The following is a 15985-nucleotide window of genomic DNA, read 5'->3' as shown; positions in this document are numbered from 1 at the left end:
GTTCAGTGAAAAAAGACTAACAATATCTGAATATCCGAAGCATAATATCTGAGAATCCTGCCATTACCCACTGTAATTTGGTCTAAATTCAGGGTCTTTTTCCAAAATAGGCATTTGAATTTTCTTATCCACTCAAGGAACACAGTCCAGGGAGCATATTAAAATTTGAACACTTTCTCATCAATGACTTTTTGAAATGTCTGGTAGAAAGTAAGTGTCAGTGGTGTAAATGGGTCAGTACAGCATTGCAGGCTATATTATTTGAAGTCCAAGTAAGTTAATAATGGCTGATTCATATTGAGAAATCACATGGAAGTTATTAATACATATTAAGGGGGGGAGGTAGATGAAATATTGTTAAAATTTGAAATATGAATCTTTGAAATCCGTGCATTAACTGCAAAAATGAAACAAATCTTAGCAATGTGATGTTTAATTTGAAATTTAAAAAGTTTCTTCTGCCCTCAGGATGCTACTCCTAAAGCATTCCATGCCCAAACAACTAAACACAAAGATAGTTTTTCCCATCATGCCAGCACTCTGCTAAACATATAATTCCCACAGCACTGTCTTATGTCTAAAGATATCTAACCATGTAGCCGTAATATATTACTATTATCCCTCTCATCTTTCCTATTACCTTCTCCTGTTCATATCTTATGACTATCACTTTGTTGGTTGTGTCATATGATTTATTTGCATCTTATGATTTATGATTTATCACTGTGTTGCTTGTTATGTATACTGAGAATTTATGAAACAGAGACAAATTCCTTGCGTGTCCAATCAAACTTGGCCAATAAAGAATATTCTATTTTGTTCTGTTCTTTAAAAAAGCTGAGTCCAAATATAAAAATAAATTTAAAACATTTTCTATCATCTAGCCATCAAAATGAAGCCAGCAACTTAGCTGGGGGAAAAAAAGCTTAAACGTGAACTTCAAAATTAAATTTAAAGACAGATGGCTGTGTAAAATCTGAGACATTATCACTGTTGTGAAGTTTAAGACACCTATACAGAACATATTTAACTATGTGTTTGTCATATAAACTAAGCCAAAAAAGAAATGTAGAATCTGTCTGTCTATTTTCATGTATAGTTCAGTCTACCTTACTTATAAAGTTGCTGCTTCATTTTTTTTCAACTGCAAAATGTAAACATACTGAATCACTCCAAACCTTGCCATTAAAATTGATGGGCCTCAGCTCGTGATCAGAACTGGATCCAAAAATATCAGAAAAGCCTCTCCCTAATGGCTTCCAGTTGTGCAGGATCCCACTCCATTGTAATCATCTCTGATGGCTGTGGTTTACCTGAATCTGTAATCCAACACTTCTGAAATATCCCGAGGCTGAAGTTCTATCCAGGGTCATTTGTAGCAATGTTTTTAAGATACTATAAACATATGTCCCAGAGGGAATATGTTAGCCAATATAGGAGGAAAACATGGGGGGGGGGTTCTTCATCATCATCCAGAGTTTCACAACTGAACCACAGACTACCCCAAAAAACAACAACATAGAAACTGCAATATAGATTATTAATAGAATCATATTCTGGTAATTGTTTATCCATACCTATCAAAAGCTTCACAACCTTCACCTCATTTAATGGCATTTTGAATTTTTGGAAGCTTATCATTACCTCATGGTACCATTTTATAAACAGTTCTTATTGGTATATAAGAAACCTACCCCTCAAACTAGATAATGAGAAACTCCAATAGACAATATCTGTTCTTTGCTTGGATTTCCATCCCAAATCCAATCAGCTTTGGCTCAGATCTCTTCAAATATTAAGCACGGATTGTAGAATGAAGCAAAATATTCCAGTACCACCTGTCCTGTACCACCATAAATAAGATTACATCTGACAATCAACATGCCATTTAGTCTCTTGTGCACAAATCTCAATCAGAAATTGTCTAATGAATTTCTCAGTAAAATATATGTACATACAGAGAGAGTGTGTGTGTGAGAGAAGGGGGAAGGAGAAGGAGAGAAAGAGAGGTGTGGGTGGGTGGGTGTGCATGGGTGTGCGTGGGTGTAATCTTTCATGACTATGGATATATTCAGACAAACATAATACACAAAAATCAGTAGTAGTTCTATAAATACTGTAGACATCAAATATAGATTCACCTTAATATTTAATTCATCTTTTGACTGAAGGACAGAAATTAAACATGCAGACATATACACATACACAAACACACACACAGGTACATTCATATTTATACACATACACATACATACCCTCCTGTTCAGTTCTCGTCATCTCCTCTAGTTTCTTTTGTTTCAAGGTATCCACCACATCGGCAAGACTTCCTTTGCGGCGTTCTGGAGTTCCAAAATTAACACTGGTCATTAGCTCATTGCGATCACGACCACTTTCTTCGGGCTTATGTGGTGAGGTAGAAGTATTTCGGAAGGAATATAAGGAACATAACTTATTATTTTCTGACTCCTGTAAAGAAATAAGACAATAATATAATATTTAATACATTATAACAGGATGTCTGTTACAACTCAAAAGCAATTGAATAATTTGAAATATTATACTGAACTAAACCAATTTTTTAATTACAGTTTTATTTTGGCTGTTGATAAAAAGAACTTTTAACTCTGCAGTATGCATTAGATTAGCCCCTGAAGAAAAAAAAATCATTTATTTTTCATCTGAGTCTTAGCCCATAAAAGGAAGAGTCCAAAGGCTCCAAAAGCTATATATATAAATTCAAGGAAGGAAGTCCTTGAACTAGAGAAACTTTTTGACTCAGAATAAAGTTATTATTTATCTTGAAATGATGAGCTAATTACCTGAGCTTAAAACTTAGATAGAATTCCAACATGTTCTCTCTATCACTCTTCCACAGCCTGATTAACTTGGTGAAACATTTCCTCCCCCAAATACACAGAGACTCCATTTTCAATATAATTTATAGACATATGGTCAAAGGCATGGGTTGAAGAAAACATTAGTAATAATTCTATTTAATCCTTCTCAGTCAGAAGCTCAAAATCTTCAAAATTTCTCAAGCTTTGCCTATAAACTAGCTCACCTATGGTTTTCTTTTCTAGAGCTTTTAAAAAATCAATGATTGGGAAGCTTTTGTAGAATTCCAACTGTGGCCATCTAGCACTGAATGTGCACAGGTAACTATATGAATTACTACTAATGAAAATTCAGGTCTGCGGCATATTTCAGTAAGTTCATTCCAGCAGCATATTAAATCATATGTTCTAGAATTCAAAGAATAATATAATATAATATAATATAATATAATATAATATAATATAATATAATATAATATAATATAATATAATATAATATAATATAATATAATAATATAATAATATCATATCATATCATATCATATCATATCATATTATATTATATAATGTTAATATATAATATAATATAATATAAATTGTAATGAAATATAATATAATGTTAATATTATATTATATTATATTATATTATATTATATTATATTATTCTTTGAATTATATTATATTATACTATATTATGTTAATCTATAATATAATATAAATTTTAATGACATATAATATAATGTTAATATAATATAATATAATATAATATAATATAATATAATAATATAATATAATATAATATAATATAATATAATATAACATAATATAATATAATATATATGCATAACATAATATAAGTTTTCATTCTATTTTGAAGAATAGTTTGGGGATAAATTACAAGGGAAAAATTGGACAGAAGTTAAAATTAAGTTTCTTCTGAAATAGGATTTCAAATATTGTGACCAACACTATTAAATAAAATAATGGCAAACAGATTTCAAAAATAAGCTTCATTTTTATTTTTCTGTAATAGGGATTCATCACTGCTGATGTTATGGAAACACTTTCTTTAAGACAGGCACCACTTTTTTCATATACTTAAGACACTGACCATGGTAAAAACTCTGATGATAAATTTCATAAACTTAAAAATAATGTTTATTTTTCAAAACATGTCACAGTTTCTTAGGCTTTAAAAAAAGAATTAATAGAGAATATAAGTACTCAAGACTCAATTTTTCTTAAAACTTATAAGGACCTTGAAAGATAAATATGCACCTGAAATTGGAGTGAGTTAGTTATTTCTACTTCAGCATAGCTAATCATAGTATTCCTTAGCTCTCAAAATATTTAAAATTTAAACCTGATTCAATGATATCCCAATGTTATCTCCCAGTTAAAAAAGCAAATGAATTTATGCAGCTACTAGTTTCATTGTGTTATGGCTGTGAAAGAAATCATTATACCACTTAAGTTTAAGTATTTCATTTTAAACTATGTCATAGGGATTTTCAAACTTTACAGCACAAAAATTGCCCACCAAGCACTTGCACAGGTAAAAAGAGAAGCAAAGCTTGGAGCTAGTTTTGATGCTGCATATCTTGCCCAGACAAAGCAAAACATCTGTCAAAATCCCCAAAGCTTTGACCAAAAACTCTCTACTACTGACCTCACCCCATTCCTAAGCGGTCCGTAAGGGGCGTGCATAAGAGCACAAACGTGCCTACCGTTCCTGTCCTATTGTTTCCTTTCATTATATCCAATTAATATAGTTATCACATACTTATGCTCATATATATGCTTATATATTATATAGTTATTTTCATGCTTATGCTTATATATACTGTTGTGACAAATAAATAAATAAAAAACTCACTCCCATTTTGTCTGTAAAAGACAGAGTAAACCTTTTTAACAGCACTCACTCTTTGTTTGGAAGGCAGATCAGATTTAAAACAAATCTTGCAAATTTCCCCTAAATGCTATTGGCACTCTCTTGATTTTTGATCCACAGCCTGAGAACAGTCTACAGCAATCTGGCTTCCAATTTTGCTTGTCAAAAGCCAGCTAGGAAGGTTACAAATGGTGATCACCTGAATCTGGGACAGCACAACTGTCATATATTCATGCCAGTTGCCAAGCATCCAAACTTTGATCATGTGACCTTAGGGATGTTGCAACAATCGTAAGTATGAAAAAATGTTCATAAGTCACTTTTTTCATTGTCGTCGTAACTTCGAGTGATGACTAAACAAATGTTGTAAGTCAAGAATTGGACTATGATGGGACTACAGCTTCTTATGCATGCCAGTGATTCCACAGGATCAAAATAATCCTTGTTTCTGTACTTCTGCTTACTACTATTTTTAAAAGATGTTAACAGAATTAAAGCATCTAAATGCACACGAAGGAGTAAATTTAAAATAAATCTAATCTCTACTGCAGGTATTCCTATAATAGTAAGATTCCAATCATCACGTTTCCCTCACAAGACAAGGGTTACCAGTTCAAAACCAAGTAGAAACAGCCTTTTTTAAATCTTATTTTTCTTTTCCATTGAGCATTTCCACTCGGCAAAAAACCCAAAAAACTTTTCCACCAGTGGACCATTGAAATGCTGGCCCTTATTTATTTACTTACTTACTTAGTTGTCCAGCCCTAGGTAAATCCATTTGGTTCAGGAGCTGGGGTGAAACCCTCCTACCTCAAGTGACAGCAAGAATGATGAAACGGTCCACTGGCAAACTGGTTAAAAAAAAAGCAGTAAAGTGGGTAGCTCAGTAAAAGAAAAATGGTGACTTAAAAAAAAATGTTTCTGCCCTGTTTCAAACTCTAAAAACATGATAAGCAGTAAGCTGCATAGCTGCAGTGGAAATTGAAGGTTCAGCCTAATGAGCCATTAGGTGGCGGAGTGATTAGAACGCTATATTGCAGGTTTACTTCTGCTGACTGCCAGCTGACTGAAATTTGGCAGTTTGACTCTCACTAGGCTCAAGGTTGACTCCATCCTTCCAAGGTCAGTAAAATGAGGACCCAGATTGTTGGGGGCAATATGCTGATACTGTAAACCACTTAGAGAGGGCTGTAAAGCACTGTGAAGCAGTATAGAAGTCTAAGTGCTATTGCTAAGGAAGTAACTTGATTAAAAATAAATGTGCCTGAATGATAACATGTGCCCATCATGTTGACCAGTGTTTCAAATCCTTAAGAACTTCAAGATGCATAAGAGCACAAAAGTGCCTACCGTTCCTGTCCTATTGTTTCTTTTCATTATATCCAATTAATATAGTTATTACATACTTATGCTTATATATATGCTTATATATTATATAGCTATTTCATTTCCTGTTAATGGCTATATATACTGATATGACAAAATAAAAAATAAAAAAAAATTGTGGATTTCAAACCTCAGAATTTCCCAGCCAGTATGCAGGATGGAAAATTCTTCAAATCTGCACATTTTAAAGTTGCCAAGATTGAGAAATATCAATTAAGGCCATTGATATAATACAGTATTGCTGTTGGGAGCATGATCAGTGTTCGTAGATCCTTAAAATCCTAAATATCTTAAAATATTCAGCCAGATATAATCTTGGCTGAAGCTTACATTTTGTGAATGCTAAGATTCTAATGTGATTTGCTGTTTTTTATTTAGTAACTTTTTTTCTTAATTTTTAACATTTTCTTAAGTTTAATTTTCTTAATTTTGCGATGATGTTTGTCTATCAACTGAAAAAATCAACTGAATTAGGCTGGATCTAGCCCAGTACACTCAATCTTCAACCCTCCTAGACATGGTATAGTCTTTATGTGGTATACACCAGATAAATTGATGTTAGATTTATTCCATTTCATATACATACACTGTTGTAAGAAATTATGTGTGAATTTCCTTTATATGGTCATTATTGGCTTTTCCTGCATATGTCCTTAACCATACAGCAAGAGTATATTACAACAGACTATTGTATTTTATAATAACATGGCATTCACGTGGGAGGCAGCTTGAAAGAATGAATTATTTCTGCTGTAGGGCATGAATGAATAGAAAGAGAAGTCTTTATAATATAGTGGTTAGAAAGGGGTGTTTTTTCCAATTTTGATATTATTCTTTAGGAAACATTAATTGAACTGAAGTTCATTGATCATCAAATGTTCTTTAAAGTCCTTCATCATTTTTGGCAAAGAAAAAAGAATTATGTAAGGAAATGATTCCTCTCCCCTCATCATTCATATATATGAATATGTATGTATGTATGTAATTACATTATATGTAAATATGTAAATATTTACATATAATACACACACACACACACACATATACATATAATATCTTGATCAAATAAACCAATTTTATATTCCTTCCTTTTAGTCTTAATCTATTTGATCCCTTCAAAAATATCCTAGAACTTGATTTGTTTTCCTTTTTCTTTTTCTCTTCTCACAAAATTCTTCAAAACTTTAACAAGTATCTTTTATAAATCCAGTATAAAATAGTTTGGGTTTTTTATTTATATATTCATTTTAACTATTAAAAAAACCATGTCAGGTGTGAAATACCAGGTTTACACATGAAGGTCTCATTAAAATGATTTATTACTATATTGCCTTTGCACAGGAATCTTCACAGTTAACAGTTAGCACCTGCCTGTAGTTAGATAAGGGTCAACAGAATTCAAGGAGGGTTGGACTTAAAACTGCTTGTGGCTAAGTAGGGTGATCCCCCTTTTAACTCTAGCCCCAGAGGCTGCCACTCCTCCTACAAACCAGTTTCCTTTGTATATTCCCTGTAGGATCTTTTTCTATATTATTCACATAGGAAAATGGTGACTGGAGGATTCAAACCTTGTTACTAAAAATCTATGGAGGAACTCACCACCCTGAGTCCTTAGGGAGATAGGGCGGTATAGAAATACGAATAAATAAATAAATAAATAAATAAATAAATAAATAAATGGCATATTTTTAGCCTTGATGACTGGGGAAGGCTAGTGACACTTTTCAAATACCTGAAAAGAAGGTATTTGGAAAGGCCAAGTCCTGTTCTACCATTATTCAGAATACAGCCCACATAACAACAAGAAAACAACAGCAAATAAATTCTGGATAATATTAGGAAAATCTTCCTATTAAATACAGCAGTTCAGCAATGGAACCAAACAGCTTCAACATACATCTAAGTTGATCCTGGACATGAAAGTTTTTTTTTCTTTGAATTCCTAATTCTAGCATCTACATGCAATCGGTATGTTAAGACATTCTATGATTTCTGCAATTTTTCTGAATTAGTTTATAAATTAAAGTACTGTAATGACTTGAAGATTCCTGACTGTATGTGTTTTAACCCTAAAGATCCTAATTAAAGTTTCCCAATATACACTATTAGTTGTTTTCTGACTTTTCACAACAGATTGAACTGTTGTGAAAAGTCAGAAAACAACTAATACTGTTTTGAAACTGTTTTGAACTGTTGTGAAAAGTCAAGTTAATTGAATGGAGTGAATTTGCACATATGATAAACCACACTACAACAAGATTTTTGAAAAGTTAAAATTAACCAAGTTTTGTAATGCTATGCAAAGGCAGCTGCTGGATCTATAACTAACCTGATTAAATGTGTCATGCAAATCCAGTCTTAGAGTTACATTAAAAGAAGTTGATTTACCAAGATCTTTATGCCACATCTTCATGTCTCAGCAGGAAGTCTCTTGCAGGAAGTCTAACCATAAACCCTTGATACCTTTTTGGGAATTCAGCTTTGGTATGAAGGCTATCAAATATTTATTTCTGCTTCTAAATTCCTCCTGGATGTATGTTTCAGGTCAATTTGATTTTTTAAAATAATGAATTGCTCATCCTTCCCTTTCTTTATATACATTTTTAAAAATTTTCTCCCCCTTGATTTTTGTCATATACATAGACACACATGCTCATACTCACACACATGCACAAAAACATAGAGAGACATTCTATCATAGTTTTAAATCCTGAGAAGTTAAAGCAGGTTTCTACACATATATTAGAACTTTCCCTCCACCTTCTTATTGGCTTGCATTCTGGGTTATTCCTTTCTTCCAAATCAACATTCATACCTGGATAATCATAAAGATAGCTTCAAGAAATTGATTAAAGTGAGCCCCTTATACACCAATAGCCTTTTTGATCAGATCCTCTGTTCTATTTACATATTTTAAACATGTTAAACAGTTTAAAAATACAGCTTTATTAAGTGGAGAATGATTTTGTTTCTGAAAGCAATATGCTCTGTTTCACTGCTTTGATAACAAGCATCAAGAGACTGTTGCTGTGCACTTACTACTTGCCTCACTTCATCTAATGTGGCTTCTGTGCATGCACAGAAACTCTTTTTGACTTCAGTGAACTGTTCTACCTGTTAGAGGTGTAATACAGATTCCCGTCAAGGAACTGCTCAAAAAGTGCCTTGAGTTGCCTTGTTCACATCAATTCGGGTTGATTCCTGTGTGTGAATGACTAAAAGTTCTGCTATACCAACTATGTGTATGTACCATAAATATCTGCTAAAATAGAGCTTTCATGTCTATAACTGTGGTATTTGGTATTCTATGGAATAACATTCATTCGGAGTTTCAGATAACTTGGAAGTCTTCACTGGGACACTTTTACCTTCACAGATTACCTCCCTGCAAAACTCATACTCATATATGAGTATATACTCATATATATACTCCACTTCTTATTCCAATATTGGTCTACAAATGAGCGATAAATGTTGATTAGGATTACTAATAAATCAGTATCTGGTGACATCTTTATAATCATGGGGATCTCTCAACTGTTGTTTAACAGAAGCAAATGTTTAGCCCATTAGTTGTCATGAAGGCTTGAAAAAGTGTGGTTATCCAAATATTGCGTAGCAGAAGAATTATGGTAAGTAAAGAGGTTATCCATGTCCATATAATCTAGCCCTTGCCAAATATTATACACATCCTTGTTCACACTTCTCAGGAAATACACCAGTTGTGTCATATTATACTCTATGCAAACTATGCAATGTATCAGATTTCCTTACCTAAGACCAAAATCATATCTTTTAGAGATGCATACAAAGAAATATGTATATTCTCTGGAGCCAAAGATCACCTAAGGTGTGGGAAAGGAATTCTCTCTATGAATGCTGAGAATTTTTAAAAGAAATTTATCATTTTAGTTATTCCTTTCATTTGAGGGAAACTATACTGATGCTTTGTTCTTCAACTACTGAAGGCATGTGTGGATATTAAACATTCCCTGTCATAACTCAAATTGTGTTGGAGTTTTGACAAAGCAAAACAGTACAGATCAGTTCACAAGAACACTGGGAAATTGTTCTTTTGATATTGCAAAAAAACTATTTGTTTTCTATGTCTGCCCTAATCTGAAGTTAGTGGTGTTTAGTTAAAGAAACATTAATGAATACAACTTATTTCTGACTGATAATAGAAGACATAATAATAATAATAACAGAGTTGGAAGGGACCTTGGAGGTCTTCTAGTCCAACCCCCTGCCCAGGCAGGAAACTCTACACCATTTCAGACAAATGGTTATCCAACATTTTCTTAAATGTTGTTAGATAACATATAGTTATCAGTCAAGTAGTCCATGCTTAACAATGGTAATTGGGACCAGAATTTCCTTCTCTAAGCAACTCAATCATTAAGCAAGTATTGTGGGTTGTTAAGTGAGGAACTTACTATAACTTCTTTCCAGTTTGCAACAAACAAGGTCAATGGGGATGATGGCAGGAAGCTGCAAGATCCAGAAGGCTGGCAAACAGGCCAGTGGGTAGGTAATTCATACATATTACAGAGTATGAAATCTTCAGCATTTTGTACTCTATAGTCAGGTCCCTTGGGGGGAAAAGTAGCACAACTTGGAATGACTTAAGAAGCAACTTGAACCTTTCCGCAAATGGCAGGAGTGTGAGTCAGTCGCTAAGCACCCAGATGACAATCATGTGACTATAGGTGGATAGGACAGTTAGAACTTTAAGGAGTTATAAGGACCATTCATTGTATACCACTATAACTTCAAATTGTTGCTGAACAAGTTGTCGTTAATCAAGGATTACCTCAAATACATGCACAATTTTCAAAGTATTCAAGATATTAAGCAAGCAAATGTCAACTAAATACAGATAATCCTCAATTTACAACAGTTCATTTAGTCACTCGTTCAAAGTTACAACCGCACTGAAAAAAGTGATTGATGACTGTTTCTTACACTTAATGACCACTACAGCATCCCCAAAATTCAGATGCTTGGCAACTGACTCTTATTTAAGACAGTTTCAATGTCCTGGGGTCATGCAATCCCCTTTTGCAAACGTCTGACTAGCAAAGTCAATGGGGAAGCCAGATTCACTTAACAACTGTGCCAAGGAATTATATAAATTGGGGCAAAACTCAATTAACAAATGTCTCACTTAGCAACAGAAATTTTGGGCTCAATTATGGTCATAGGTCATAAGAGTAACTGTAGTTGGAAAATACTATTACTAGTGGAAGTTGGAGCAAGTACATTGGTTGTAGGAATGCTGCCTTGTGCCATGTATTTGAAGGGAAATTATCTAAGACACCTAAGAAAGGCAAATGATAAAATGATAACAATGTTAAACTTTGAATGTATTTTACAATCTGATTCAATAGAAAACAATTGACAGAACAAATTAGAGTGAAGCAACAGAATATATTCTCTGTGTATCAAAAGGTCTAGATTTGATCTGATTTTAAAAACTATGGCTGCAAGCTGGAGAGACAGAAACATGGGTGAAAGAGAGGATTTTCCATGGGATTTTCTTTTTGATTTTGAACATCTACAGGATAAATTGCCTGAAACGTAAATGAAAACAATAATAATTTGTTTTTAGACAATATCTGAAGAATTGTTCTTAAACTGACTGCAAAAGCTTGGGTTAGTTTTCTTTGTGTTATCATTGTCCTCATGCATTTTAGGTATGTGAAAAAGGAATTTAATGTTTCATTCTTTCTTAGGACCATGCCAATCTGGCTCTTTTAGGGGTGGTCTGGCAATTATCTGATGTAAGAGTTCCAGAACAGGAAATAGTTTACGATCTTCTGGATACGGTTGCCTGGAGCCACTTCCATAGGTTTTACTTCCAGAAAATTGCTGGACCACCCATAGCATAGTTGAATTAGTTGTGTCCTGAAGAAGAACAAAATGTTCTGGAGTTCCTTGGAATGTTCTGTATCTTGAAATAGAAAAAAATATATATCACATTCCTAGAACAAAGTATACTTGAGTTAAGGTGCCATTTTTTTGTAAAGGTATCATTTCTCATTGCACAAAAACTCTATTTATAAAAGATATTTTGCTGGTTGCTCTTTTATGGCACATGAACTATATACATGCAATGCCACCCAAGTTAAAAAAAACACTAAAAATAGGCTATAGGATTGATTGTGCATCTTCAATTTCAGTATGCAATTCCCTTCTTATCAAAACCCTCTACCGGTAGTTGCTGTTACACTGGATTGGCCTTATTATTTCTTTAAATTAAACGTGGTAGGATCAACTAGCATTCAAACCACAATTAAATTCCGTGGCCACAATTCATATATTATGCTAAACCATCAGGTGTGAACCTAGCTACTATGATAAACCACAGCCTAAATCACAACATGTTCACTAAATAAATCAGCTATAGTTTCTTCTATTGAAATAAATTATCATTAAAATAAACCTGCTCAAGCATACTGTATAAACTCAGTGACACATCTGCTTTCATTCAAACCTTAGCTGCAATTATCCGACAGAAATGCTGGAACACTCAGGAGCCAAGGGGAATCTATACGTAAAACAAGCATTGAAGTCTGGGTGCAGAAACAAATTCTTTTATAATACAGGTGATGGCATTATATTTTCTATTTACTGTCGTTTGTGTACCTAACCTGTGCACAATTAAATATAGGACAGGGCTATCGTAACCATGGGCACTGTTAAATGATGGTAAAATGAGGTGATTGTTTGTATTGTCTTAGGAACAGGATCAAAAAGGGAACATCCTTCATTTCCAAGTCAAAATCTACTCTTCCAAAAGAAAAGAATCTCTAAAATTATAACCCTATGTGTATTGTGCTACTGGAACACTACAGCAATTGTATTCAGTAAAAATCCAGTAAAAAAAAATCCTTCAAAAGACCAGTGGTCTGTTTTGACACTTCATTTAGGATCGTGCAACAGGGGAAATTCATAAAATAAGAAAAGTAACACAAGTGAGCAATGTTAACATAGTTGCACATACTGGAAACCTGCAATTCTTTCCTGTTCAATAGCCAACAAAACTACATACAAACACAATCCACTCCTATAGGAGTTTAAGGAAAATATTTGTATGAATGGCCAGGATAGCAAAAGGAAAAGGAAAAAAAAAAACAGTGACATGAATGGGTTGCTTGTTATTTCAATGAAGTTGAGCCTTCCCTGGTATAGAAAGGTATTTATCAGTCATCACATTTAATAGGATACATGCAAATACTTACACCCCAGGAAAGTTGGATATCCAAAAGGGTTTTAATTCTAAGATTTGGCAGCAAGTTGGCCCTTTTAATTCAAGTACAAAGCAAACATTTATGGGAAAATGTTTTTATGATATTGTATTACTATTTTCTTCTGTTGGGATTCCAACAAAATATATTTACAAAGAAATGTTTCTTTTTAATTAAATCTCTAGATGAGCAGTGAACAATTTACAACTGGACAAAGCCCCCCAACTTGAGGTCCCTCTGTATTTTCCAACAAAGTTCAGTGGAGAAATTCCATATTAGAACCTTTTGTACATTGGTTTAATATTGTCTTGTTTTTCAAATAAGATTTTAAAATATATTAAAATATTCTATACTGTAGTATGTTGCACTATACTAGTACATCGTTCATTTGGCTGCATCCTCTTCATTATTATTACTAATGCTGTTGCATCACACTGTTTATAAACTACTAACTGGTAGTTTTCTTAATATAATCCTCTTGACTGAAGTATGAAGGATGGCCCTCGGTGCAAAAACAGTTACCTGCCCTAAACTAGGGGTCTCCAACCTTGTCAACTTTAAGACTTGTGGACTTCAACTCCCAGAATTCCTGAATTCTGAGAGTTGGAGTCCACAAGTCTTAAAGTTGACAAGGGTGAAGACCCCTGCCCTAAACAACAAAGAACAAAAAACTAGAATGATAAGTACTGCATTTCTGGCATTGTAGACACACTTTCCAAAGACTCTTTTATAAAAACAGGGCAACTTTTAACCCTTTCCTCCCCTCTTCTTTTGAGGTTCTCCCTACCTATTTTGCTCAAGTAATTCCAGGCTCCTCCCCATTTTCAAAGACAAATGCTGTAAGAGAAAGTAAATATTGCTGAAGAGAAAAGCACTTTATAAATAAAAGCTTATGCTCTTGCTTAAGGTAGATCTATTGAAATTGATGGACCTGTGATTAAACAAATTTGAAGTATAATTAATAATAACGTGGTATGTATACCTATACCAAAGAAGAAAGAAACAAGGGAGCCATGGTGCTAATTCCTCAGGCAAGCACAGTTTTGCTTAAGATCTTTACAAAGAAGAATAAAGCCATACATATAGAACAAAGGCCAAATGAGCAGGCAGGTTTTAGAAAAAGCAGAGGGACATGAGATTAGTGTGTTAACAAAAGATGGATAATGGAGAGAGCAAGAGAATTCAAGATGGTTTACTTTTCCTTTATTGGCTGCGGCAAGGCCTTTGATTGTGTAGATTCATGCCAGAATGAGGAATATATTAAGGCATGCCAGAACATTTTATTATTCTTCAGAGGCACCTTTAAAATGTACAAGAAGCTCCTGTAAAAACTGAATTTGGAGAAACCAAGCAGTTCAGAATTAGGAAGGTTTTGAGACAAAAATGCATATTATTCTCATATTTGTTCAATTACACAGGAAATATATTATAAGATGGCAGGCTTGGAAAGATTACAGCTAGACTCAAAATTGGAGATCAAAATGCAAATATCTGATATATGCAGGGAGTACCACTGTTATCTGACAGATTAATTTCTTTTGAAGATAAAAACGGAAAATAAAAAATAGGATTGTTTTCATGTTCAATGTTTAATTATGGTTTTAGACCTCAACTGATATTCACATAAGATACAACCATAAAAGAAAACATACGATATATTCTGATAAGTGCATTAGCCCTATCCTACTGGAAATACCATTCTAAATCAGGTCCTAGATGCCAGAGAGCAGCATTTTTCTCCTATATTTACAACCTTTGAGTTTCTGTCAGCCAAAAAATATTGCATACAGTATTCATCCCGGTGAATGAACAATGTTTCACTACCATAGGCTGCAACAGCTTTAGGCAACTATCACTATAGGGCTGAATCTTAAGAACTCATGTTTGAACTTCTTCAGATTCAGATAACCAAAGACTCAGAGACTGTTATATCTGCTTCTAAGACTGCCAAAGGGAGAGCATTAAAATGGTCTGTGAAGAAGGCCTGTGGTATTTAAGTAGTTAAGCAACTTCAGATAATTTACACAATATCGTTGTTATGTTCCACCAAATTATAACGATCTCCTGGCAATTCTATGGATAAAAGTCTCTTACCATATTATGCAATTCTTGTAGATGAACTCTTGTAGCTCCAGCATTTTGTTGGGCCACCACTTTTACTGTTGGCCTTTTCTCTTTCTGTCCATCTTGATCAACATTATCATCTATTCTATCATATCACATAATGTCTCCAAAGTATTATAAGTTTTGTTTTGTTATAGTGCTTCTAGTGAGTATTCAAGTATTTGCTTCCTCTAAAGCAAAATAGTGAAAAGAGGCTAAAAATAGTATTTTAGGCTTTCTCCTACCTTTCTCCAGCTCAGTTTGGTTGACTTCGTGTTTTAACTCTATGTCAACAATTCACTGCTTAGTTACCTTCTTAGTTTTGTTGAAATCAGATCTTAACAGGTACTTACAGGGCTGCCCATAAGTGTTTAGCTTGCTTAAAAAACTTTCCCATTATTTGAAACTAAACCTGTTGATTCCATTAGCAGGAGCATCTCTATGGTTACAGACTAAACCTTAGCCAGTAACATTATCTGCCAGATTTTAATTTTTATTCTGGAGATGCCAGTATCTAC

The 15985-nt window shown here is 33.6% G+C and overlaps 1 protein-coding gene across 24 annotated transcripts in view; it reads right to left on the bottom strand.

Moving 5' to 3' along the window:
- Positions 1 to 15985, bottom strand: part of SOX6 (SRY-box transcription factor 6) — a 517338-nt gene that overhangs the window by 264349 nt on the left and 237004 nt on the right. For 22 of the 24 annotated variants that reach the window (XM_058159020.1, XM_058158967.1, XM_058158946.1 and 19 more), the window contains one exon: positions 2256 to 2466. In XM_058159020.1, coding sequence (XP_058015003.1) covers positions 2256 to 2466 — 211 coding nt within the window. Of the gene's footprint in view, positions 1 to 2255; positions 2467 to 5474; positions 5580 to 15985 lie in introns of all 24 variants that reach the window. The other 2 variants (XM_058159097.1, XM_058159106.1) reach the window with 2 other exon arrangements.

Source organism: Ahaetulla prasina, chromosome 1 (assembly GCF_028640845.1).
Source record: "Ahaetulla prasina isolate Xishuangbanna chromosome 1, ASM2864084v1, whole genome shotgun sequence".
Lineage (NCBI taxonomy): Eukaryota > Metazoa > Chordata > Lepidosauria > Squamata > Colubridae > Ahaetulla > Ahaetulla prasina.
The sequence above is the reverse complement of the archived record's forward strand: the minus strand, read 5'-3'. Positions and strand labels throughout refer to the sequence as shown.